Below are 27,956 nucleotides of genomic sequence, written 5' to 3'. Positions count from 1 at the left end.
GGAGTACTTTGTATTGGTAATGGCCCGAGGTAAATCTGAGGAATTGTCTGTGGGAAAGTAGGAGCAATATGTGGAAATAGGCATCCTGTAGGTCGAGGGCCGAGAATCAATCTCCTTGTTCCAAAGATGGAATAATCGCTGCTAGTGTGACCATCTTGAATTTTTGAGCTTTGACACATTTGTTCAGTGTTCTGAAGTCTGGTATGGGTCTCCAACCTCCTTTCTTCTTGGGTATCAGGAAATAATGAGAGTAGAAACCTTTACCTCGTATGTGCTAAAATCACTCATATGGCTCCTAGACAGAGGAGGTGATCTATTTCTTGTCATAATAAGCTCTTGGGAAGAGAGTCTCTGAAGAGGGACGGGGAAGGGTATTGGTTGGGGACGGGGGGGAAGGAAGTGAAGTGGATGGAGTACCCATTGCTGATGATTTCCAGAGCCCATTGGTCAGATGTTATTTGTTTCCAGTTGTTGTGGAACGGTACCTAAATGGATGTGATGGGTTGGTCAGCTGCAGTTGGTGTTGAAGGGAGTGGTCTGTCGGTGTTCCAACCAAGATGTCAAAACTGATGTTTTGAGGTGGATGATTGTGAAGTGGAAGACTAGGGGCCTGATGGTTTATGCTTGGAAAATCTGGATTTTTCCCTTTGAGGCTCATAATAGCATTGAGTTGGAAAATGTGGTGTGTGGGATTTATGCTGAGGTTGCAGACTAAATTTTGGTTTTTGTCCAGGTGTATAAACCCCTAAAGACCAGAGAGTAGGCCTGGAATCTTTAAGCATATGGAGGTATGCGTCAGTCTTCTTGGCAAACAATTTGCCTTCAAAGGGAAGGTCTTCTATTGTAGTCTGTACTTCCTTAGGGAAGCCAGATAGGTGAATCCAGGACACTCGCTGCATAACCACTGCTGTAGAGATGGACTGGGCTGTTGTGTGGGCTGCATCGAGTGCTGATTAGAGTGCTGTCTTGGCCACCAGTTGTCTTTCACTAATAATGGCCCTAAACTGTTCATGGTGTGACTCCAGGAGCTGATCAATAAACACATTAACTGGCATAATTGATGTAGTCATATTTTGCTGTCAGAGCTTGATAGTTTGCAATTCTGAATTTCAGTGTGGTAGATGAATAGGCCTTTATTCCAAAGAGGTCGAGGAGCTTCCAATCCCTATCACAAGGGGTGGACTTCACCTGGTACTGGCAACCAGATAATGGAGGTGAATGACTTGTTACCGGTGGAGATTCCCATGTCCAAAGTAAACTTGGTACTGAAACTCTTGGTACTAAGCAAAGGAGACTCTTGTGTGTCAGATACCATGAGATCTTTAGATCTGGGGATGGCTGAAGAGCTGCCTCACAAGGAGTTTTAGTCTAAAGTTCTCGGTCCTTTCGAGACCTGAACTTCAGCTGTTGGCAGAAACCACCCTTTTGGGAAATGTGGCTTTCCCCAAGGCAACAGATGCAGCCGAAATGTTTATCCACTACAGGGATGGCCTCCTTACAATAGAGGCAACTTTTAAAGCCTGGTGAACCGGGCATACCCTGTGCTGGGGCAAACCCCAGACAAAGGGGGAAAACTAAAAAAAAAAAAAAAAAAATGTCCAAAAGAAAGAGAAAATAAAGAAAGCCCTACAACTAAGAAAGGGATTAACTAACTATTGAAGTGCTAAGAGAGACATAATGATCTGATGAATGGACTGCTAATAGTTTCGTTTCTAGCCAGGGGTGGTTGAGAAGGAATTGAGGGGCGTTCACCCACACAGCATTAGTTAGCTTCGTGGCAGAGCACGAGCGGGGGGCCGTCACCGTTGCAGACGGAAAGCATCAGAGATGGACTGACTGTCTCTTCCTGCTCTCAAGTAGAAGATGCAATTCTTCCTGTTGTACCTTGTAGCAAACAGGTACACATCTAGTTGACCCCAAATGGAAAAGATGCTCTGAGTCAACTGATGCTTCGTGTACCATTCATTCGAGAACTATCCCTGTTGAGACTATCTGGAATCATGCTGTTCTCTCCTGTTAAATGCAGGGCCACTGGGTAATTATCATGGCAAGTTCATCAGTCCCATAATCTGATTGCCTCTGCACACCGCTGAGTGGAGTGAGCACTCCTATTTGTTGATGTATTGTCTGTCACTGCTTCCTGTGTATGTGAGTGAGGAATGATCTGAGGGCCAGATGAATGGCTCTTAACTCCAACACACACACATTTTATATATATATATATATATATATATATATATAGAGAGAGAGAGAGAGAGAGAGAGAGAGAGAGAGAGAGAGAAGATGGATGCTTTCTGTCTGCAACGGTGAAGGGCCCTTCTATATGCTTTTCCCCCTTTCCATTGATTCAGAAAGTGGTGAGGAAGAGTGGTCAGGACAGGGCAAGGATAATTCTAATTATATATATATAATATATATATCACACACGTCTGAGTCATCTTTACAGTCAAGTTCATATGCATGCCCTTCTCCTGAGTAGCCCAATGATCTTGACCTGTAAAGAGGACTCAGATGTATCCCCCAACCACTGTTTGATGTAACTGAAGTTATCCTCACTGACGGCGAAGTGGGATTGAAGTGGATGCTTCTTAGGACACTTACTCTGGCTGACCTCATGTCAATAAGTCCAGCATTTCTCGAGGCATGTTGACTTACATTTTAAGACTGTCCAGATTTGGCCTGTAAACTTTAGACATCCAATGCCGCATTGGTCTCTTTCTAAGATGTGCAAATAAAGTCAAGTAGTAGCTGCCATGAAACCCAGGAAGATTACTTTCTGAGTCTGACATATTTGAATGTTTAAAACATATTGCACTATTTTTAAAAATCTGTCCTCTGGTAGAAAGGCTTTCCCCAATACTGAGTCCAACATAGAGCCAATGAATAACGTTTTCGGAGCTGGACAGAGATCTGACTTTCTGACATTCAGAAGCAGCTCTAAGTCTGAAAAAAAGGGTGGTTATATAGGCAATGTGGCTTAATAGAGCATCACAAACAGCAGCTTCAAAAATATGGGAAAACAAAAATAACTTGCTTTCTCAAATGAATCACTATCACAGAGAGACACTTAGTAAATACTCTTGGTGCTGTGGACAGGCCAAATGGGAGCACCTTTTACTGGAAATAATGTCCTGCCACTACAAAATGAAAGTAGTTTTGATGACTGTGCTGAAATATGAAAATATGTGTCTTTTAAATCAAGAGATGCAAACCACTCCATAATTGAAAGCAAATGGATTATGGAGGCCAGATTTAACATATGGAACTGAAACTTCCAAATGTGTTTGTTCAAGTTACTTAAATCTAAAATCAGATAAGCCCATTTCCTCCTTCTCATCCTTTTTCTGTACCAGAAAGTAACTCAAATAAAATCCTGACCCCTCAGGTGATTGGATACATCTTCAACAACCCATATTAGAAGCAATGGCTGCACTTCTGAGAGCAGAACATCATCATGAGAAGGTTCCCTGAAAACGAAAACATAGGGAGAATTGAAAGGGGGTAGAGTTTCTCAAACACTATGTCAGAGCCCTTTTCTATAATTTATAGGATCTGTTAGTCCGATATACTAAGCTTCCATTTGTTGATAAAAATGGGCTAGCCTATCTCCAAACAGCGGAAAGGAAGAATCTGAGGCTTGGTGTTCAATGATGATGATAGAGAGGAAGCAGATTGTTTAGATTTAGGCCTTGATTTAAAAGACCTCTCCTGTTGGCTCTGGAAAGACATAGTCTGCGGATGTTTTGCTGACGTCTTTGATTTCACAAGAAATAAGTCAAGGAACACTGTGGATTATACTGTCTCTGATACAGAAAGGAGGAGTAGCTGGTCTCCTCTTAAGTAGCTGAAATCAAGCCCAAAGAATGAGCCATCGATCTTGTCTCCTTCATTTTACCCAGTAACTCATCCATCTTTCCACTGAAAAGAATATCCCCTTTGAAGGGGAAATCTTCCACCTTAATTCTGTTACTCAGAGCTAGAGAAGAGGAGTGAAGCCAAGCACGTCTCCTCAGAATAACCACAGAAGCCAAAGCTCTGGCGAGTCTGAGGCATCAAATGAAGCTAAGAGCATTCTTTGCCACATTTTCACCCTCCATTTAGCAAATGCAATTGTATGTCCTTTTGTCATCTGGCAAATCCTGCACAAACAATGTCATCTTTTCCTATAGATGAAATTGATGGTAGGCCATAATTACTTGATAATTTGCCACCCTAATATCAACACGAGAAGAGGAAAACACTTTTCTCTCTAGGGAATCAATCTTTTTTCCTTCTCTGCTACCAGGAATGGAACGTGCTTGTCCAGACCTCAACCTACTACTGGCAACAGCCACCACCAGTGAATTAGGTACAGGGGGGGTGTGAAAATATGAAAACCCTTCTGAGGGTATCTGATATAATTTGACTGTCAATTTAGAAATAGGCTGGCAAAAGACAGCAGTGGACGAGAGAGTCTTAGCCAGCTGCAGCAGACCAACACCAGATGGAAGGTTTCCTCCACAGCTACTGAAGGTAAATTCAACATGGATGCCATGTGATCCCCTAGTCATGGAACTTCCTCAGAAGGGGAAGAGGCAGAAGCCACTCCCACAGGCTCATCTGCTGACATCAGGTCATCTGGATCATAGTCTGTGTCAACTACTCTTTTGAACAAGAGCATACTATCTTCCTTTTTAGACAGAGTAACACGAACCACTGTCTGAGATGCAGACAGATCTGGCAGAACCAGATCTGAGGACTTCTCTGCTGCTGGATCCTTTACAGATGAAGCATCATCTCTCCATCCATAAGGAGAGCACAACTGATAAATTCCTGCAGCCAGTAAGGCACCCAGTAAGGCCATGGTGGCACCCAGTAAGGCCATGGTGTCCAGACCTGCTAGTCTTCTCAGCAGCTGGGACCTGGGAACATACCTGGAGGAAGAGGAGCAAAAGGAGACACAAACTGGGAGAAAACAAGTCTCTTTATTCTTCCTCTGTCCTGATCTAAATGTGGATCTGGCCTCGGATCCATGATGGAGTGCATTGGAGACAGCAATGAACCCAGATGGTGAGCAGAGCAATGAAGCCTGACTCTTCTTCAAGACCCTCTCACTCAGAGCTGAACAGCAATCAGAAGCTGAACAGCGTACATCAGCCACCAAAGTAAAAGTCTCCTTTGGATCAGAAGATGAACCTGGATCTAAAGCATAGGTCAAAGCTGGAGCCAAAAATTTGGATGGTGCAGAATCTAATGAAATATTCAGCTCCACCTCTTTGGTGCCCGGAAACTGAAGCTAGAATCAGACTGGATTTTGGAGCTGGAACCGTAGAGGCCATGTCAGAGTTGAGCAGATCCAACAAATTTGACATGCAGGATCTGGCACCGCTAACAGTGTCTGTTTTCTCCCTTGCCTCCTTCTTCAGAACTGATACAGCCAGAGCTGACAATGTACCTCTTGGTTCCATAGCAGGTGGTCTGCCTTTCTTTATTGACAGGTCCTTTGAAGACCTTACAGCTTGAGCAGCAGGATCTGGAGCCTGACCAGATGAAGGGTCCCATTTCCTGGATCCTTTAAGCTGCTTCAACTTGCTGGAGTAAGTCACAGGATTAAAGGCTGGCCTCTTAGACTTCGGATCCAACAAGCGCCTGAGACTGGAGGATTTAGCCTCAAAGGCCTCCTTAAGTAGAAGCACCTGCAATCTGTTGTGTCTCATCTTGCAAGCTCTGGGTGTGAAAGTCTGGCAGATGGAACATCCAGGAGAGTGGCCCTCTCCCAAGCATGTCATGGTCATCAGATGCTGGGCACAAAGCATATCTCATGTATCCCACCTTCTTTTTTTTTAATTCGGCTGCACTGTAACCCAGAACTGACTACTAACTAACTTAAGTAACTACACTAAATAAGTATAAAGACACTAAGAAGTGGAGAAAACCCCAGATCTGAATGGACTGGAGCAGTTTGTGTCCATCTGGCATAGTGATTGGAAGGAACAGAGGTAGTAGAGAGCACTGTGTATCCTTATAGATCCTCATCCTCAGAACAATTGGAGATGCTGAGGGGAGAGGCAGGAGGGGCCACGTGGGCACTCTAATATACACTGCTTGGAGATGGTTCTACCATTAGGCACCACAAAGTGGCACAATACCCGTAAATGGGGATATACAGAGCCAACTTGAATGCCTGAAAATGGCCTGAAATGAAACATAAAATCAAAAACATTTTGTTCAACTTGAAGCACTTTTTGGGTTTTTTTTTTTGTTTCAGCAACCGCCTCCCCCAAAACCGAAAAACAAAAAAAGTCTGTTGTGGTTTGAACTGAACTGAGGATTTGTTTTCTTCTGATTTTTTGTTTTAGTCCCCGAATTTGCTCAGCTCTAATAGTGAGTAGCTGAGCATGATATTATCATCTTCATTTTAAATATGGAGAAACTAAGTGTTTGCATGACTTGCCCAAGGATACAGTGCAAATCAATAGTATGATCTCATATACTTCTCTGCTGAAATTAGTAAGAATGCAAGTGAATCCAGGTGAAGCCAACTATGATAGTATCTGCCCAGTAGGAAATACAAAGAAGCCACCAATTCATTTTATACCCACCTGGGAATCCACCTGGCTGGGACTTATCATGGAGCCCCTCCCCCAGCCCCAACTCAGCCCTGGACCTGCCATGGCCGGGTGAGGGGCGGCCTGAACCCAGCCCCGGCCCTGGTCCCAACTCAGCCTGTCCCCCAACCTGCCATGGCCGGGGAGGGGTGCCCCTCCACCAGCCCCAACTCAGCCCAGCCCCAACCTGCTGTGGCTCCCAACCTGCCTCTCCCCCCGGCCCCCAGCCCAGGTGCTGCTGTGGGGAGAGAGAGCTGGGGGGGAGTCCTCTCTCCCCACCATAGCCCTGGGGCAGCCTGCACCCCAAGCCCCTCATCCCCAGCCACAGCCCACCCTCCAACCCTGTGCCCCAGCCCTGAGCCCCTCATTCCCGGCCCCACCCCAGAGCCCGCACCACCAGCTGGAACTCTCACACCCCTGCACCGCAACCCTCTGCCCCAGCCCTGAGCCCTCTCCCACACGCTGAACCCCTCGTCTCCAACCCCACCACAAGAATTTTGTTATGTACAGCAATACGAAGATGCACATGACATCGGTATCGGTGCACATGACAAAATTCATTCCAAACATGTGTGGGAAAAATTAGAGGGAACACTGCCACAGGCAACTTTTGGTCATAAACCAAATCAGTTCAGTTTTGGATCAATAACCTATAAAGAGTTACTGAAGTAATTTAGTTCCTCAGCTATGGATCATGTAAAAATATTGGTGGCTCAGTACATATATATCTCCAGGATTAATCATATTGCTGAAAAAGAAATATATTTGACCATTACGCCATGCAGAGATCTCAAATGGAGTTTTGTGCAAAATGACAAGTGAAATATGAACAAACAGTGGCAAGCACCAACAAACATTACACAATTAACCTATTACTTGGAAACAAAGGACAGACTAGTCCCTTTGAACAGGAGTCTACATTTCCACATCAGTAATGCATCAACAGTAACTCACTGGAGGACATTGAGCCAGTTTATCAGCTGCCACCATTTGAACATTAAGGTGTTTAGCCTGAGATTTCCCTCGAGATTTTATTAGCCTCTGTAAAACCTGTGGAAAATAAGACAGTTAAAATACATAGTGGGTGGGAAAAGAAAGAATTCAGAAGCAAGAAGTAGTCAGATAGTGGGAATAGGACCAAACCGTTCCATTCAATGGGAGATTTGCCAGGGACTTGATTGTTAGCAGGATTAGGCCCAATGTATTTGTGTACTCTTCAAAAAAGTAACTCTCTTGTGTAATTTTTAACATATCAAATAATGTCTCATTCACTGGCTTTAAGAGCCTTTATGCCTTGCCATTTAGGCCCTGCACAACCTCACTCCTGCCTACCTCTCTGCTCTCATTCTCTTTATTCCCTTTCTCTCTCTTTTTCTGCCCAAGTTGAACTAACTGACACCTTCTGGTCCTCCTATTCTCATGTGTGCCTTCTTCCATGTAACCATTTGCAATGAGACTCTTGAGAATGCTCTTCCAGACCCACTTTACCAGGCCTCAACTTTCTCCTTCCAACATCTCTTCAGGATGTACTTGTTCCAAGAAGACTATAAATGCAGACATCCCCACACAGTGAAATGGTGGTAAATTAAATGACTGAACATCTTAAGAATAAACTGAACGAAAATTACAGAACTAAACACTGTGTGTGCTGAACTGTACTGACCAGTTGTCCTGCTGCTCAGAACATCTCCTCCCTTATCTTCATTTCTATACTGTCTACTTGGATTGTAAAGTTTTTGGGACAAAGACCTTAGCTCATATTTCTGCAAAGCTTTTAACAAACTGTTGACACTCTGTAAAGCAATATTACATAAATAATAATAAACAAGAGAACTGTTTCCCTTAGTTCTAACTTAAGTAACCACTAGAACTACAGCTCTCTCTCTTTTGCAAAAAAGTGATTTTGTAACCCACTGATTGAGATTATATCCTTTTAATGGTATCTTCTCATCCAAAGGGAAATAATTCAAAAGTGCAATTCATTGATGTTCAGTGACATCCAGTTCAGAACCTGTGTCTCTTTTTTTAATACCTGTGGCACAGGTCTCAAAGAATGAGTGGATTGAAACAGAATTAAGTGCAGTAAGATAGTTACCTTGGGAGAAGAAATCTTTACATATACTATAATGGGAGCCAGAGAAGTTTTACTTAGTTGAGCTGGATGATTAATGGTATCAGCATCAAGTACTACCAGCTGCAATGTCCTTGCTAATTCAAATATCCGTTCAATTTCACTCTGAACTTCAGCTGCAGATAAGTAGAAAATTAGAGTTATGAAAATATTTAACAGAAATTAATTCTAACAAATGTAAAAATGAGGTAGATTGGCATGCAGCTCCCACAACATATGAGTAGATTGGCAGGAGCTGTTAATTGTTAATGTCACTGGCATTCTACTGAAGCAAACATATCTTTAGCAAGAACATTCTGCCTACAGTTTATGTTCTCTGAAGGTCGTACTCTTTACCAGTCTCACCTTCATGCTTTTGTATACTACTAATATGCAGTTTTTAACACCTTCTTATAAGATCAAATCCATGTGTGTATAGCAAAGAGGTGTATGCAGCATTATGATCTCCTGTTTGAAATATGAATCCCTCAATTTTACTACAGTAACTCAGTAGATTCCTTATTTGTAAGTTATTGCAGCGCAGACTCTAATTATACTTAATGACCATAATTTTCCAACCTGAGTGCCTGAAGCTACACAATTAAATTTATAGTGAGGCACCTGGAAGAGACTTGTTTTTCATAAGGTACTAAGCACCCATAATTTCTATTTGCTTCAACATAAGTTATCAGTGCTTACCATCTCTCAAAATTGGGCCCTAAACGTAATATGGCACTAGGTCTGAAAATGTTGGTCAATATTTGTAAAGTACTTTGAAAACAAAAAATTCAAAATAATGCTAATAATCCTCCCAATAACCCTTGAGGTAGATAAGGATTATTATCAGATCTGGTCAGAAAAATATATGACAAAACAGTTTTTCATTGGAATTTGTCGATTCATCAAAATCAGAACATTCCATGGAAATAGTTTATTTCAATGCGGTTCCTGAGAAAACAAGCAGGTTTCCGACAGAAACCTGTCTGGTTCTTGCCAGTTCGCCCATATACAGGCTTCTGGGGACCAAGGGCTTCACAGGTCCATGATTCCAAGGCAGCCCCTAGGAGGACTGCTCCAGAGCTGGGCCTCCATCCCTCTTCATGGAGAATTTCAAATTTTTTTGAAAAAAAACCCCCTAATTTCAAAATAGTGAAGTCTTCTAAGAAGATAACTTTTCTCTGCCAAGTTCTAATTATTTTCCCTATTTCACAGACAGGGAAACTGAGTCAGAGGTTAAATGATTTGCTTAACCTACAGATGAAGTCAATGTTGGAGCCAAGATCATAACTCAAATGGGAATGGGATTCTAGTTCTGTGCTCATTCCACACCACTATTTAAGATAACTAACTAGAATAAGGTAAATCCAAAAGGGTAAGAAACTAGTGGATGCTGACATGCACACAAAGGGACTATCCAAACACTAAAATATAGTGTTATGTTATCAATTTTGTGTTTGCCTTTTGAGCTGGGTTAGCAGCATGAGTTGTCACTAAATGCTTCGGGAAATGTAGCCAGCCTGCATGGGCTAGGAGCACACACATTCCTCTACTTGGATAATTCTGTGGTGAATGGCATTACTTTGGAGGGTGACAAAAGATCAATGTGTCACTGTTAGAGTTAGAGAACTTAGGGTTCATAAAAAGAAAAGGAGTACTTGTGGCACCTTAGAGACTAACCAATTTATTTGAGCATAAGCTTTCGTGAGCTAAAGTACTCCTTTTCTTTTTGCGAATACAGACTAACACGGCTGTTACTCTGAAACCTAGGGTTCATAAATTACCCAAAATCCCAATTTGTTTCCAGCAGCCAACCAAAGTACATAATACCCCAGCTAATCACTGCTCAGTTAAAGCCTTTCTATCCAAGACGTCACTCGTCAGGCCGAAAGGTAAAGTGTGAGGCAGCAGGTGACAGCTCAGACCATACCACACTTGCTGGTTCTTAAGACTGTAACTAGTTTATCAGCGTCACAGCGTTATCACTGCGGAACAGGATAGTCCTTCAGTTCTCTAGTAACTCAACAAATTAATCAAAGTAAAATGTGTGGTCTCCTGTGCAAAGCTGCAGTAGAAGAGCTTGGTTTGAGAGAACGACACAGATGTTGGGGTGGGAAAATGGAATCATCCCTCAAACGTGTGAAACAGATGCAGAGCATTTCAGTGGTAACTAGTACAGCCGACGATCTATAACGGCAACAGGGAGCTGCTAAATCCAACATACATGAGTGTTGTAGTTCAGCTGATGCATGGAATTCATCTGTTCATGGCTATATGTTTATCGGCAACACCACAAAAGTGATAAAACAACAAAATTGTGACATAATTACTATCAAATATAGTACAGCTCAAGGGCTGTTGAACAAGTGGAAAAGTACCATATAAGAGACAAAACCAACCTGACCTGAAACCCTCAGACTAGCTGAAGAGTCATATGCTAATTCCAGATCCCCCCAAAATACTTCTTGGTGTCAACCAGCATGTTCAGAAAGAATTATATTATAAGAAATTACTACTTGCACCTGCCAATATATTAGACCTTTTGTATGATGTATATTTCTATTCTTTTCAAGATTCCATCAGAATCAGATTTCATCAACTTTTGAAATATGAAAAGGGACAGTGTCCTAAAAGAAAAATTTACAAGCACTCAGAAAAGACACAACTATTAAGTGAAGGCCACATGACCTTGAGAACAGCATAATCAATATCTCTGAAAGGAATCACATTGACTTTAGTGCTAGAATAATGGAAACTTCCTTTGCCACCACATGCCATCTTCTTAAAACTTATTTCAAAGAGTGAAGATATCAAAGATTTTCTGACATCCGCTTCATTCTAAACTCAAACTGTTTCAAAAACAAAGGTTTCAAAGCAGGTTTCTGATTATGAGAAACGCAATCACACAGTGGAATGAAGTTAAGGCTTCCCTAGCTACTTAGTAAATAATGATGCTCAAAAGGGAAAATGCTTCAAGAAGATAGTAGGCTAGGACCCTGGCTAGTGCAAATTGGTTTAGCCCCTTTGTCTGCATGAAGATTTATACCAGTTGAGGATCTGACCAGTGTCCTTGGAGCTAGAATGATCTCTCCCAAAAGAGAAATTAAATTAGTCCTGGAAGTCTATAAAGGAAATTTCTGAAATCATAACATTTTGGAAACAAGACCTGAGGCTTTGCTGATTTCACAGTCTGAACATGATGGCTGCTGTTTTCTTATGAGTGTGGGTGCTCTGTAACTCTTGATAACACTTGGGCCAAAATTTTCAGGTGACTACTGACAACTAGACACCTAAGTATCGATGTAGATATCTATGCAATTGGCATTATTTTCAGAGGTTTTGTGCTCCCACTGAAGCCAATAAGATCTGCATTTGCTCAACACCTCTGAACATCAGGCCAGTTATGTGTCTAAAATAGATTTAAATTCCTATGTTTAAGAATCCATATCTGAAAATTTTGGCCTTAGCTTTTAACTAAGGGATTTCAAAGCCACATTATGTGAGGTTATGTACTTGTGCATATAGCCTTAACTCCAGCATGAGAGACTTTTGTCTCTCTCTCTTTTTATTTAATAAGCCTTACCTCTACTTCAAAAAAGGTAATCAAAACCTTTGAGCCATTTTTTTTAATATATTGACACAAAGTAGAAAATCCAGCACAAGTAATAGGGAAAAAAAGGAATTATTAAAGACAGTTTAAATGTATGGGCTCAGAAATGGAGGAGGGGTGCAAAGGTAACCACTGCATTCCTGTAAGTCTGAATAAGTCCTTGAAGTCTGCACTAAATTACTCGGGCTGCTAACAGCCCCAAGAGGCCAATACAGCTGCCAAGAGTATTTTGGGGATATAAGGAAGTCCCAGTAATGCCACCTACACTTGCACTATGAACGGGGGTTGACACAGAAGTTGCTACACTGGCACTATGTTTCAGGAGGATCCTTCTGTGGATGGCAAGAGCAGCTTTCAGGCTCCTCTGGAAAGGGAGTGGGCATAAAGGGTACGTCTACATAGCAGCTGGGAGGTGTAAGTCCCAGCTCGGGTAGACTTACACGCATTAGTTTGGCTCAAGCTATTATGCTAAAAATAAAGGTGTGGCCACGGTGGAAAGGGAGGCTGCTCAGGTTAGCTTCCTAAATACAATCTCACCCAATCTCTGGGTATGTATCAGGCAGCTAGCTTGAGCAGCTGTGGCCACACTGCTATTTGTAGAGTGCTAACTCCAGCAGAGCTAGCATGTGTATGTCTACCTGAGCACAGAATTAACTTCCCAGCTGCAGTGCAAACATACCCTGAGTGATCTTACCACTGCAAGATCTGGACCATGAATATTGAATTACAAACCTAAAGCTGTTTTGTTTAGATGAAGCTAAGTATTTTGATTTTCAGCAACAACAACTAAGGATGGCATGTGTTTCCAAGAATTAACCGATGACAGACGGAATAGGGCTACTTTGACCGTACTGGTCTGTGTACATTTAAATGTCAATTTACACTAACCAACCATAAATCATCCAACATCCAAATACCAGACTCTATTTGACCTTTCTCTTGCAGCCATTTATTTATATTTTCTGGCTTACTAACTGTTGACATATTTTTAACTATTATCATTTTTGCCTTCTGCTGATATTAACATACCCTCTTTTAGAAGCATCAGGTCTTTAAGTTACTATCCTAACTTCATCAGCTATACAATCAAATCAGCCCTATTCTTCTGGAAAAAAAACAGCCAACCACTGATCTTACAAATGCTGTTTATACTGCAGAGAAAACAGTATGAACAGTCTCATAACTTATGCACAAGCATAAATGTCATGTTAGAATGATCAGTAACATCTCATACTAGTGACTTTTGACAATAATATTTTTCAAATTGACTCAGAAAGAGAGGAGTAACTTGTTTGAAATCAGTAACCACACTGATTTCAAACAAGTTACTCCTTGATTTACAACAGTATAACAGAGAGAATCAAGGCCACTGGTTTCTAATGAATTATGAAAAAAAATAAAAGCTAGCATTCTATTGGGGAAAGACCACAATCAAACCAGGCCTAGCCAGTAGTGTGGCTTAGAAAAAAGGTTGCTGCATCAAAATGGTAGAATCATAGAATCATAGATTTTAAGGTCAGAAGGGACAATTATGATCATCTAGTCTGATCTCCTGCACAACACAGGCCACAGAATCTTACCCACCCACTCCTGTAACAAACCCCCAACTTATGTCTGAGCTATTGAAGTCCTCAACTCATGGTTTAAAGACTGGAAGGTGCAGAGAATCCTCCAGCAAGTGACCCATGCCCCACGCTGCAGAGGAAGGCGAAGAACCCTCAGGCCTCTGCCAATCTGCCCTGGAGGAAAATTCCTTCCCGACCCCAAATATGGCGATCAGCTAAACCCTGAGCAGGTGGGCAAGACTCACCAGCCAGACACCCAGGAAAGAATTCTCTGTAGTAACTCAGATCCCACCCCATCTAACATCCCATCACAGGCCATTGGGCATATCTACCCCTAATAGTCGAAGACCAATTAATTGCCAAAATTAGCCTATCCCATCATATCATCTCCTCCATAAACTTATCAAGCTTAGTCTTGAAGCCAGATAGGTCTTTAGCATTTATGGAGAAGAGTAGCGACCTATACAGGAAAAAGGGGGAGGGATGACCATTTTGTTCAACATGTGTACAGACTAAACAGCAAACCAGTTTAAGAGACAGTAAATTTTACTAAGATTGTCCTATTAAAATGATTTTTTAAACAGTCAGATATAACTGAAATATCTATAAATTTAAAACTAACAGTACATTTTGGGCGTTCTGCATAAAATATAACTATAAAATCAAGTCCTGTTTATAATCGAATAACTTCTGCCACAGAAATTCAACCACCATAATTGGTGTAACATCAGAATACAAAGAGTTCAGTGAACAATATGTATTAATCACCAGCAAATATTCATTTAAAAATGGTAAGTCACACAAGGACATACCTACCTTTCCCCCTTTGTTTTTTTTTTTAAACAAAATAACAAAAATCCACTTTGGATGAGACTTCCTAGTTTGAACCCAAGTGAACGTTAATAGTGTAGTTTAGCAAATCCTGGAAACAATGGATTAATATAGAAACATGGACACCTAAAATTAGGCTCAGAAATCCATATCTAGGCACCTAAATAACTTGTTTTCTGTAAATAGTCATGACTTTGAAAGTACTTGGACCATATCATTACAGTATTTAAGTGGCTAAAACACAAACTTTATTGTTTAAATACAATGATCAAGCATGTTACCGAGAAGCAGTAAGGAAAGTGAAGACATTTTTGTAAATTATTCATTACAGGCCAGATGGTGATATCCTTACTCACCTCCCGTTATACCTTATTCCACAAACAGTCCCACTGAGTGAGGTTCAGCATGAGTAAAGGTAGCAGAATCTGGCTCTAAAGGTAAACTGAAAGCTTGTCCAGCTATATAGTGTAACTACTGCAGTGGGCGTTTAGAAAGGTGTAATGCATGTGTTGTTATAGTCATGTATGTATTTTTCCAACTGGCCAAATAGGAATATTCATAATTGTAAAACTTTGATCAGATTTTCCTTCAAATGTAGCTTGATACATAGATCTCACTGAAACCTAAAATATATAACTTAAATGAAAAAAAATTTGATTTGTTGTTTTAAAATTACTGATGTTTAAAATAAAAAGGTATGGTACCACCATACCTCTTTTAGGTGTAAAAAGATTGCTACATGAATATAGACTTGGCCTCTAGTGCTAACGGAAAGTTGGGTGATATGATGCTGCCTGGCATCTGTAACTTACTGAATTGGGGACATTTATTCTTGTCCAATCGCCTCCCTTTTTTCTTGGAAAAAAACCCCCCATGAAATTATATTCAAAATAATGATGTTATTAAATCCGTAGAGTTAAATACTCAGAAGTCAGAATATGGGTGAGTTAGGGTTCAACACACAACTTTAATGTGTGCACACAAGTAACAGTTATACACAGATCCTGATCCTAAGCTGTGCTTGGTGCAGCTTAATGGAAGACTTGAGTATTCTGATGTTGAGTGGGGGCTAGAAATTTAGAGATCCCAGGCCTCAGAGATCTCTAAGCTATCCCGCCTCTCCAGGGGGGTGGCCAGGGCTTTGTTATACCTCAGCAATTGCTGGCTGCCAGATTGGCTCCTTGGGAAAACTGCTACAGGTAAGAGCATTCTTCTGGCTTAAGGCAGCCCCAGGATTGGGAGAGCGCCCTCAAAATCTGAGTTATGCAAAGAGTTTCTTGGCTACTACTTAGGGTCTGGCCAGTATCTTCAAAAAGTCTTAATTTAAAAGGAGATGGTCAAGATATTTTCCTACCTTTAAAGCCATGTTTTTTTCTCTGGACTATAAGAAAACTTTGGTAGCTTGAAACCAAAATATATTTTCTGTCTCAAGTCTGGTCTACACTAGAGAATTAGGTCAGCTTAACTATGCCACTCAGGGATGTGAAAAATCCACACCACTGAGTGGCATAGTTAAGCTGACCTAAGTCCCCATGTAGGCAGCACTAGGTTGAGAAATGTTTTCTGTTCATCTAGCTACTGCTTCTCACCAAGAGGAGAATCCTTCACGTTGGTGTAGGCAGTGTCTACATTGAAGCCCTACAGTGGTGCAGCTGCAGCTGTGCTGCTGTAGTGTTTCAAGCATAGACAAGCCCTAAATCCTGTTTCCCAGTCCCTATTACATGCACTCAATAGCTAGGCCAAAGTGCTTTGTGAGTGTGTTGGACATCCAACATTCCTTTTTCATTTTGGTTTACATTTATTTTAAGAGCAGTGAAGTATTTATTTTGGAACAGAAACCATATAAAGAGGTCATAATTAAATTATTAAACACATTGAATACCACGCTAACATCTTCTTCCAATAGCGTAATTGCGAAGAATTTAATGGATATGACTGTTCAAATCATTCTGTTGGCTTTGCATATAGATTCAGAAAAATGATGGTTGAATTTTGGACTAACTATCCATAACAGTTTCATTTTATGCTTCTATAAGCATTTATGTTTCACTCTTTAGAATAGTATCTACAGGATACTAGCAAAATACCAAGGAATTCTATAAAGTTCCTAGGGTCAAATTTTCAAAGTTAGGCACTTAAATTATATATGCAAATTGTGTGCATATAACCACAGGCAGGCTGTTACAAATCAGATAAATGGGTTCACGATCATATATACGATCAGTTAATCATATTCAGAACTGTATTTTTTACATGAACATTCTCTGGTTTGAACTAGTGTATGCAGATCTTGTACATACAATTTAGACACCTACATTTGAAAATCTAACCCTTATAGTTCACTTGTCACCCTGCACTTTATTTTTAACATTTTAAAATAAATAAAGAAAATGACATCTCCAAGAAAAAAATCAGTGCATAATACAGCTAAGACTTCTGTATATCATTATAAAACCAGTTATTGGAAACAGACAGTGGCTTTGTGAGGCACACTAAATTGTAGAACACAAAAACAGCAGGAAACATAATTTGCAAGCTTATATACATACCCAAAACATCTGGAAAGGGAGGGCATTAATGAAGCAAAGAATGGAAAAAGCCAAGACAATCAGGTTCTTGTACAAAGCATACAGCATGAGATAAGGTTATAACAAGAGCAGCTAGAAATGTCACATACATAGGAACAACCAACAAAAAGGTTTGGGTGCTTAATACTAACAAAGAAAAGCAGCAAAAAATGCAAAGCTAACTCAGCAGCTTCTGCAGATGTCATATACACATGTAGAATCAAATAGCCATGTATATGCCAATTTTGGAATGAATTTCAGACTGGTGAGTTTTTACCATGTACTTTACCTCCTTTGTGTGAAGAGTCTTTTTTTCAAAAAGACAAACTTGTTTTTAGGTATTTCAAGCAATTAGCAAATGAACTGCCCTTTCGTTTTAGTATAAATTTGACTAACTATTGGCATTTCACATAAACATATAGAAATTACTGGCAAGCAAATATTTCCCTTCTGTATGCAGCTGTTTTAACACACAAAAGCAAGCTTTCACACAAGAGCTGAGTAAAACTTTATTTTTCCCTTTGTATCATTTTGCATAAATGTTGGCACTAGTTAGTATTTTGCTAACATTCTTGGATAGATTAGTTAGCATTAAAATACTCAGAAACAGAGATTTTTAGCTGTCACTTTGGTTTCAAACAAGACAAATCCTCAAATCTTTATTTTTACATACCCCTTACTCAGGCAGTTTCCAAGGAAGACTGAATAATATGAGGTCTAAAATGAACATCTTCGTAATCCCTCAAATGCAGTTCTTTACTCCACATGTTTTATTTGGAGGGGGTGGGGAGCTTGGTTCTCTCTGCTCAACATGTTAAATCTGCTGTTGGTCTCATAGCAAAGCTAATATACTTCTACTATATACTTAACTGCTGTGCAGCCCTATACTCAGTGGTCTGGTGAAAATCATTCTTACAAAAGACTGATTTATTTCCCCAGTGGAAACAGATTTTTATTGAGATTGCATGTATAGCAGCTTTTCCCCTCTTTATTCATATTTTTCTTTCCTTTTAAGAGACAGTAATGTAAATCTTTATGGTAAGATTGATGTTTTTCAGGAAGGAAAAAACAATGTGACTAATTGAATAATAAGGTAGATGAGGTAATATCTTTTATTGGACCAGCTTCTGTTGGTGAAAGATACAAGGGCACAAGCTTACACAGAGCTCTTCTTCAAGTCTGGGAAAAAGAACAGGAGTACTTGTGGCATCTTAGAGACTAACAAATTTATTTGAGCATAAGCTTTTGTGAGCTCAAGAAAGCTTATGCTCAAATAAATGTCTTAGTCTCTAAGGTGCCACAAGTACTCCTTTTCTTTTTGCGGATACAGACTAACACGGCTGCTACTCTGAAGTCTGGGAAAGGTACTCAGAGTGTCACAGCTAAATACAAAACAGATCAGATTATTTAGCACAGTGGTTCTCAACCAGGGGGTACATCAACTCATCCAGATATTTGCCTAATTTTTACAATAGGCTACATAAAAAGCACTAGTGAAGTCAGTACAAACTAAAATTTCATACAGACAATGACTTGTTTATACTTCTCTATATACTATACACTGAAATTAAGTACAATATTTATATTCCAATTGATTTATTTTATAACTATATGGTAAAAATGAAGAACTAAGCAATTTTTCAGTAATAATGTGGCTGTGACACTTTTGTATTTTTATGTCTGATTTTGTAAGCAAGTAGTTTTTAAGTGAGGTGAAACTTGGGGGTATACAAGACAAATCAGCCTCCCGAAATGGGTACAGTAGTCGGGAAAGGTTGAGAGCCACTGGTTTTGCATAAGGAGTTCACTTGTTGTAAGAGACCATTCAAGGTGAAACGGGCAGTTAAACTCTTGGCAGACAGAGGACAAAAGAGGGCTAGTGTGTTATAGGTTGTTGTAGTGAGCTATAAATACAGTGTCTTTATCGAGTCCATGATTTTTAGCGTCTTACAAAGTTACGAATTTAAACTGTAACTCTCATCTTTGGAAGGGGTTGTGCAGGTTTCCTTTGAGAATGAGGACTGAGAGGTAAGATATGGAGTGCTTGTTTGGGGGAAAGTGTTTGCTCGTGTGCGATAAGGTGTTTTTGTCTTATCATTTTTATGTGTGAGTTCATTTGAGAGTATAGTGGTTGTCTCATTTCAGCCACATAATTGTTGTTGGGGCATTTAGTGCCCTGGATGAAGTATACCACCTGTTGTTATAGGCATGTATAGGATCCAGGGATCTTGGAAAGTGTGTTGTGGAGAGCACTGATCATCATAGCAATGGAGATATGTCTGTAGGTATGGCTTGTAAATGTTTAATGATACCCTGTAAGGGTTCCAGTGTGGGGTTGTAGAAGACAACTAAGGGTGTGTGGTTAAAAGGTCTCTCCTGCCCATATTGAAGCAGGTTCTCTGAGGTTATTTTGGTGGCTGATTCCATGATGTAATTGAGTAATATTTATATTAAAATTAGTGGTACAATTTCAGAGGACTTGGTGTAGGTGCAATTTATACCCTAAATGTTAATTTGGGCACAAATCAGAGTCCCTTCTCCATCTAACTACTTGATATATTCCCATAGTGCAGTTTGACAGATGCAAATTATGTCCTTAATTGAGTTTCAGGAGCCAGGTCTGGCTACACATTTTGTTGGTGCAAACTGAACCTGTTAAAATGGGTCTGCTGTTTTGAAAATTCACCCCTTAATATACTGTTTGTAATTCTACATATACAGCTGTTTATCATGATTAAAAATACAGGAAATTAAAATTTTAAAATGCTGCTGTTTTAATTAAAAAAATCAAATTTCATTGCAATTAAGTCTAGTGAAAGTAATCTCTTTATATCCGCAGAATGACCAAATACAAATAATTGTAGCCCTGCCATAGAAAGGAGATCAAGAATGGATTCAGTGACTGATGCAGTTCTGCTATTACAATTGCAGCAGTACCAAGCGTCAGCAGAACGACCAAGGAAGCTAAATTTAAATTGCATGCACAACCTTAACTCTGGCATTTCCTAACTTTTGAGTGCTTGACTTTGCAACCTTAATAATGTTCTTTTAATATAAAATCTCTGTGCAGTTTCCTAGGTTTATTTTTTTAAGCAAACTGAAAAAAACAGAAATTCCATCATGTGGCATCATCAGCGGGGTTGGAACCTTAGGTTCACGCACGAATCTCTGCCACTTGAGAGAACAGAGTAAGTGATAGCTGTGGCAGCTTGTTATCCTCTAGGTGGACAAACACTTTAGAGGGGAATGAGACATATGTTGTCAGTGGGTGCCATCAGATGGGTGGTGAGACTCAGGAATCTTGGGTCCTATTCCAGGCCTCGGAGGGTAGTGTGTTCTAGCGGGCATGGCTCTTCTGCCCATTCCTCCAAACTTAAACCCTTCTTCCCAGATCCCTCCAATCTGTCCCAGTCCCATCTTTTCCCCACACTGGGCTCCTTGTTTGCATTCTCCTATTCTCATCTAAGCAGCCCCAGTCTCCACTCCACAGGGTTCTCATCCCAGTCCCACTCTCCTTGTCCACCAAATCAGTCTCACTCCTCTAGATTTCTCACCTCAGACCCATCTCCCCTTCCCAGTGTCCTTGCCCAACCAGTCCCAGTTTCCTCCCCGGGCTCATCATCTGATCTCATTGCCGCCCCCAACCCAACCCAGAGGCTCTGAGTCCCCTCATCATTTTCTTCCCTGGCTCCCAGTCTCAGACCATACCTCAGATCTTAGTTAGAGCTTCCATCTTCCTCCCCTATCCTCCAGCCCTAGTCTCTTCCCCACTCCGTTGGCTCCTTGTCTCGGTCTTCCACCCAACAACCCCAAGTCCAGCTCTTTGTCTTCTCCGCATTCCAATCATTCAATCAGGCAGCTTTCTCCTCCACACTGCCTGGGCCCAGTACTGCGAGTACATGAGAGACAGACTCCTCATGTTCCCAACTCAGTTCCAGTGTCGAGATCTGGCCTGGCCTGCAGGAACTCAGAGCTGCAATTACAGGGAATGTCCTGCTTAGCCCTGGGATGGAGCATACTGAGTTCTGGCAATCTTTGTGGAATTTAGCTGCAAAGTTCTAGTAAGTCTTTATTTAGCATGTATGAACTGTGATTTTTCGCAGGTTTATAACTTGGCCAAATTTGGGCAGATTTTGCAAGGAATGGCAAAAGGAACATCCCTGACACAAAAGCCCTCTCTGTCAAATTTCAAAACCCTGCTCCAAGGCATGGGACTCGAGAGCATTTCAAAGGAAAGGTTGCCAAAAAAAAATTTTAAGAGGGAAGAAAAATTTATCTTTCCTTAGCTTCATTCTTGGAAACAGCTGAACTGTTTTGACTGAAATTCAGCCTGAAGCAGATACCCTGAATGGAAAATTTCATCCCAAATGGTTAAAGTTTGGCAAAGTTATAAGCAACTGGATACAACTTAGAAGTGTTAGGCAACCTTAATAATAGATGGAGCTACCAGCCCAGCCTATATAACACACACACACCCATTTGTGTTACTGCAACTGAGATTATGTCAGCACTTCCACAGTGAGTAGAAAGAGGAGATGCTGAGGTGCTACATGCTGAAGTCTGTCATTAGAGCTGGGTGAACAATTCACCATGAACAATTTATTCAGCAAATTCATCCCTTTTCCTCTTAATAAATAGACTGAAATTTTTACAGATTTTCACTTGTAAAATATCCATCAAAGAATTTCACATGTTCAAACACATTTTAGCCTATTCAACTTGGTACTCTTTTGACTACTGATTATTCTTCAAGTATTAAATTTAATTCTATGATATTTACGTTGTTCAACCGATCACCATGAACTATTTGCGTTCCATGATTGGATGACCTAATCTACATAATCAACTTTCACTTTGGCTCCAAACAAATTTAACTTCATCTTTTCATTAAATGATAAAAGCAATTTTAGCCACAGGCCTGAAATTCCATCACAGGAATGTTCACATGAACAACCCTTTGCACAAAGCAAATAAGAAGGCATGTGAACACAGTCAAAATGAAATTTATTTAGAAATCATCACAATGTTGTGTAAATAAGTTTTCTTACTATACACCCAGCTCTACTTGCCATCCAAGATCTCAAAGGATGGGTTTTCAAAAGCAAATTTTCAAGCAATTCATGTAGCCATTTCTTAGTTACAGGAATATATTCTAAAAAGTCCAACTACTACACAACTATAAATGTTAAGATACCCAGCAAAATGCATATTTATTCAGACTCTTTGTTTACAGAACTGATTATTAAAAGTATATTCACCAAAACCACCAGAACAGTTTCAAAAGCCATTCTAGTCTCTAATAACTAAGACATTTTCTATTGTCTATACACAGTTTCATAGATTCCAAGGACAGAAGGGACCATCATGATCATCTAATCTACCCTTCTCTATAACACAGGCCATAGAACTTTCCCAGATAATTCCTAGAGGAGATCTTAATCTTGATTTAAGTTTTTCAGAAAATAAATACAATAAACTAGATTGATTGTAAATATAATTAAAGTTGTGACACAAACAAGTCAAAATCAAAATTCCATCTTAGCCTCACTACATATAGAAGTGCAGTGGGCCAGATCCCAAGCTAGTGTATATCGGTGAAGTTAAAGTCAAAGGAGATACACCAGTTGGCATGCTGAGAATCTGGCTGAATATGAATTATGGCTATTTCAGTTTTTATATCAGCCATAACAATACAAAAATGTACTTTTTCTGCATTTAATTTTAATTAAGTTGCTCAGATCCAAGAGTATTCAATATTCAAAAGGAAAACTTCAAGGTTAGTAAAAGAATCTGATTTTTGCTGGGATACCTGTAATATATACTCATATTATTGAAGAACCCACCTAATTGCTGGTATTGTGAAACTGCATCTTTACTTATCCAAAGGGATATCCCCACGTTTTATCTGCATTATGGGCTAGTTCTTACTCCCAATGAGGCCAGTACCAAAACTAACATTAATCCCAGTGGGAGAAGGATAGCCCAGTATCAGTAAGTATTTTCTCAGGCAGTGCTCTCAGAAATGACTTCACATTTCTAGGACCTCTGATTTGTTGGCATTGTGACTGGAATTATTGTGAACAGTGCTCCAGTCACAGCAGAGAAGGTAGATGATTTTTGTTATAGACATGAACTGGGAGTATTGTACTATAGTGCCAATCTCTGGTTATTATCACTAGATACACTACTTACCTAAGCTTGATCTTGTGTTGGACCGTTCTATTATCGCATGCTTACTAGGGTTATTTAATACGGAGCGTTTGGCAAGCGAGATGTCTGCTGTGACCCGTGTGATTGATATACTGTAAAACAAACATACAAAAACCTGTATGTTACTCATCATGCATGAAAGTGGGGACAAAAGTCAGACAATTAATATTAAAAGGTAGCGAGGACCAGAAGGAGAGGAGAGGTAAGGAGTAGATAAAAGAGTGGATTATCTAAACCTTAATTAATACTGCTTCAAGTAGTACTGATGAAAGTGCTGCACCTGTATCCCTTTCTTTGTTTGCACAGTATGATTGCACACCTAATGGCAGCCTGGTTACCATCTACAGGAGCCACACTGCCAAGGTAGTGGGAACCAGAATTTTGTGAAACATATGGTTGTCTTTCCCTAGGGCTCTTAGGATTTACACAGTTAGCAGGTTACACCTCATGCTTTCTCCACACTCCAAGATGAGATGGCTAGAAAGAAATACAGCAAGATAACCTTTGCAGAGTTTTGTGGCCTCTCAAGCTCCCTCCTACAGGTATCTCCATAGGAACGTAAAATCTGCCACATAGAAAACATTTTCCCTAATCTTTGTTTGGAATATTGATCCTCATGTGTAACATAAATAGCAATATATATACAGTTACAGAAGTGATAAGAAGACTAAGTACCTAGACTAGTGTATGCTGCAGCCCAAGGCTGTGATTTTTATATCAAATAGTTCAGTTTCTTGGGTAAGTTTGTAACAGGGAGCAAGCTTTACATTTCACTGTCACAACAGATTCCGCAATACACTATCGATTTCAAATGTTTGGGATCTAACTGTAGAGAAATTAAAGTATGGGTAGAAAAGCCAATGAAAGCCATGGGCTGAGTCCCTGGCAGACTCCATTTTGGGACTGTGAGTGAGGCTGATCCAATTAGAAATGATTACTTCCAGTTGGTCACAGTGACCTGCTACATAACCTTTTGTATTTTCTTTTTCCTATGAAAACAGCTCAGCTTCTTCTGGTTTCTACAGTCAACTTACATCCTTTGGCTTCGTTCCACCTTCAAACTTTCTGGACTATCCAGGACTAAACAGAGGTCACATTCTTCCAAAGAAGAGATTGAAATCAGGCTGATCCCATTTCTTCTTCCCCCCGGTTTCCCTGTTTATACTTTTATTTGCCATTTAAGAGGGAGGAAATGATTTTGCTAAGAACTAAAAGGCATATTCCCTTGGAGGATAAGTCATATGCAGTTAAGTTAAAATCTCTCCAAATAGCTCTATTTACTCTGATATGTGTATGTATCTGTGTAAAATCCTGAACTATCAAATGCAGCAAACCAGAGTTTATACATGAAAACAGAATTATTTTTACTGTACAAATTAGAGACATTTTAAAAACATATCCGTGGTCTGCTTAACAGCTAAAAGCAAAGCCAAATGCCATGATTCTTGGTATAACATTGTACAGATTATTCCCAGTAGTTATGGAAAACATAAATCTACTTTGCACTTCTAGATTTGTTATATCCATTTGCTAAAAGTTAAATTTTTATATTTTGCAAAACAAGTTTTCAATTTTACATGTTTGTCAGTTTCCTTCATATGTGCTATAGAGAATAAAATGTCCCTTTTGTTTCCCAGATGTAATTATGTAACAGTGAATGAAGTCAGATTTCTATATTATTTTAAAACATCTTGTTTCATCCACGATGATTTTTTTAATGCATCACACCATGAAGACTCTGTTCTCAAAAAACTTACAGAACACAAGGAACTTAGCAAAAAAGGAAAGATGTTCCAACATTTGTTTCTACTTAAAATTTTGTCACTACAATTTCTGAACGATACATATCCATTATTTGATGACTTCACTACTATAAAGGATGACTACTATGGTATGCCAGATGACTGATCCTAGAAGACAGTATCATTACAATTTTCTGTATTGTCCAGCATCTCACAAAGCCGAAGCTCTTAACTGAAAATGTCAAGTTTTCTCCAGACAATTTGGCAGCACTTGGAGAGATGGCACATTTTTACTTCAACCTCTGTTCAGCTAAAGCAGGGATGGGCAAACTACGGCCTGTGGGCCGGATCTGGCCCCTCAGGGCTTTGCTTCTGGCCCGTGGGATTGCCACCTGTGCTGCGGGCCCCACTCTGCTCCAGGAAGCGGCCAGCACCACGTCCCTGCAGCCCCATGGGAAGGGGGGGCAGAGGGCTCCGTGCTCTGCTCTTGCCTGTGGGTACCTCCCCCGAACCTCCCATTGGCCGGGGGAGGTACCCACATTGGCCTCCTGCACCCTAACCTCCTTCCCTGAGCACCCTCGTAGACCCCGCACCCCTCCTCTGCCCCAACCCCTTGCCCTGAGCCCCTTCCTGCACGCCACACCCCGCACTCCCTCCCACACTCCAACCCCCTGCCCCAGCCCTACATTCATGGCCCTGCATTCAATTTCCCCACCCAGATGTGGCCCTCGGGCCAAAAAGTATGCCCACCCCTGAGCTAAAGCATTCATCAAAGAATACAAACATGCCTCCCTTCTGGTTTCTTCCACTTTATTTGTTCAGAAGGCAGCTGCCTTGCTATATATATTCATTTGGAGCCTGACTCAACAACTAATCAAGTCAATATAAAGATTCCAGTTAACTTCACTGAACACTGGATGCTTAACATTCAAAGAACAGTATGTCTCACTGCTACAAGAAGTGAATTGTGATTTAATCCTTGTATTACACTGGTGCCTTGAGGCCCCAATCAGAATCAGGACCCCCTTGTACTACTGGCTATACAAACATTTCTCTCCAGGAAAGCAGGTATCACTCATGTAACTTAAACTAAACAATGTTTAATTTAAACAAAGAGAATTTTTTTCAGTTCATGCCTTTACCACACATGTAAAACTTTGGGCAAGTGGTTAGCCACTTGGATTTCAGTTGCCACCTTTGGCCACAAACCGCCATCTTCACCTTACTTTCAATAATATGCATGTGTGTCTCTTGGACTTTTCCCATCCCCATACAGCAACAATGCTCTCTGCTCATGAAGCTTTCATTCCCTACCACAAGTTACTGCATACAAGAGGTGCTCTAACATTAATTGCCCCCTATTATCAAAATTCTTTTCCATTGGTGTCCTGGTTAGAATGTTATTTCTCAGGGACCCGTTAATTTCAAAATAAGAACTATATTCAAGTAAATAGAGATTCCATAATACTTACCGCCCTTCAAATCTGTGTTTTAAAAAATCAAATAATGCTTTTTGCATCATATCTGTCACCTAAAAGCAAATAAGCAACAAATTAAAACTCTGCATATGAAATAAATACTACATGGCATTAATGACTTAGAAAAATTGGTTAATTGGTGTTCTAAGGATTACTAAAAACTTGTGACTCCTGGTGGCATTGTGTGAAAAGCACATTTACAATCTGAATACTTTAACTTCCCTTGTCTGAATTCTGATAAGCAAAAATATAAAATAAGAAAGCATTTATCCCATAGTCTCTTATATTTTTGCCTGAGCTTCCCGTGGCATTAATTGATTCTGTTCAACATCATTCCATCTTAATCTGAAATCGGAAAATAAAGACAGACCGTCTTTTTTACATCCTGAAAATAGTCACTGACAATCACTTACCTCATATCCCTTCAAGGAAGGCCCCACTAAAACTACTGGTCGCATAGAAGGCACTACATCATAGGGAGGGATGTGCTCTGTCTGCATAAATGGAAAACACTTTAAGAATCTCAGCATGCACAGAGAATGGTATTAATTTACAATATAAGTAACTCTGAATTTCCAGCAGTGTCACCAAAGGGAGACTTGGGGATTCACTGATTTTTCGTTGCCTCTTCCTGCAAATAGACATGCAGTATAAGAAGTGTAGTTTGAGGATTTCTGTTGAAAAAGCTTACATTTGTACCTCTTCCCTCTCTCCCTATTTCATTGGGAACTGGCCCTTTTAGAAAGAGCCACACACAATCTGAGTGGTTAATGGTATGTGCTGTTTATGAAAGTTACTTTGCATGACCAACAGTAGGGCTGTGACATCTGAGTAAGGACAGAAGGTTCTTCTCAAAACCCTATTAAGTCCATTATAAAATCTAATAAAGCTATTATTACCACAGGGAGGAAGAAAACCAAAACCAAACCAAACCAAAACAAACCAAAACAATAAAAGGGGAGAAGGATTGCCTAGCTCTTCTTTCATATATATCAGTCTGCTGCTTAATAAACCACAGTGACATCACTGTAAATTCCCATGGAAGTGCTTATATTCTAACTTCTGTAGTCACACCCACAAATTCTAAAATATGTATTACCATCATTGGCAAATGAAATCACAGTAATGACTGGTCGTGTTAGTATTTACAGAAAGTTTAAATAAACACAGCTGAGAACAGCAATGCTCCTTCTATAAGAAGCTCTCAAGGAGAGGGGTTATGTTAGTTACATACTATTTAATAAGCTACTTACTGATGT

At 40.2% G+C, this 27,956-nt stretch overlaps 1 protein-coding gene across 11 annotated transcripts in view; it reads right to left on the bottom strand.

The window, feature by feature from the left end:
* CACNB2 (calcium voltage-gated channel auxiliary subunit beta 2) overlaps window positions 1–27,956 on the bottom strand; it is a 395,704-nt gene that overhangs the window by 11,430 nt on the left and 356,318 nt on the right. For 6 of the 11 annotated variants that reach the window (XM_043541295.1, XM_037890800.2, XM_037890799.2 and 3 more), the window contains 5 exons: window positions 27,111–27,191; window positions 26,692–26,750; window positions 23,460–23,569; window positions 8,683–8,834; window positions 7,542–7,637 (listed from right to left, as the gene is read on the bottom strand). In XM_043541295.1, the coding sequence (XP_043397230.1) occupies window positions 7,542–7,637; window positions 8,683–8,834; window positions 23,460–23,569; window positions 26,692–26,750; window positions 27,111–27,191 (498 nt within the window). Of the gene's footprint in view, window positions 1–7,541; window positions 7,638–8,682; window positions 8,835–17,249; window positions 17,259–23,459; window positions 23,570–26,691; window positions 26,751–27,110; window positions 27,192–27,956 lie in introns of all 11 variants that reach the window. The other 5 variants (XM_043541291.1, XM_043541290.1, XM_043541293.1 and 2 more) reach the window with 1 other exon arrangement.

Source organism: Chelonia mydas, chromosome 2 (genome assembly GCF_015237465.2).
Source record: "Chelonia mydas isolate rCheMyd1 chromosome 2, rCheMyd1.pri.v2, whole genome shotgun sequence".
NCBI lineage: Eukaryota > Metazoa > Chordata > Testudines > Cheloniidae > Chelonia > Chelonia mydas.
This window is presented reverse-complemented; position numbering and strand designations above follow the sequence as displayed.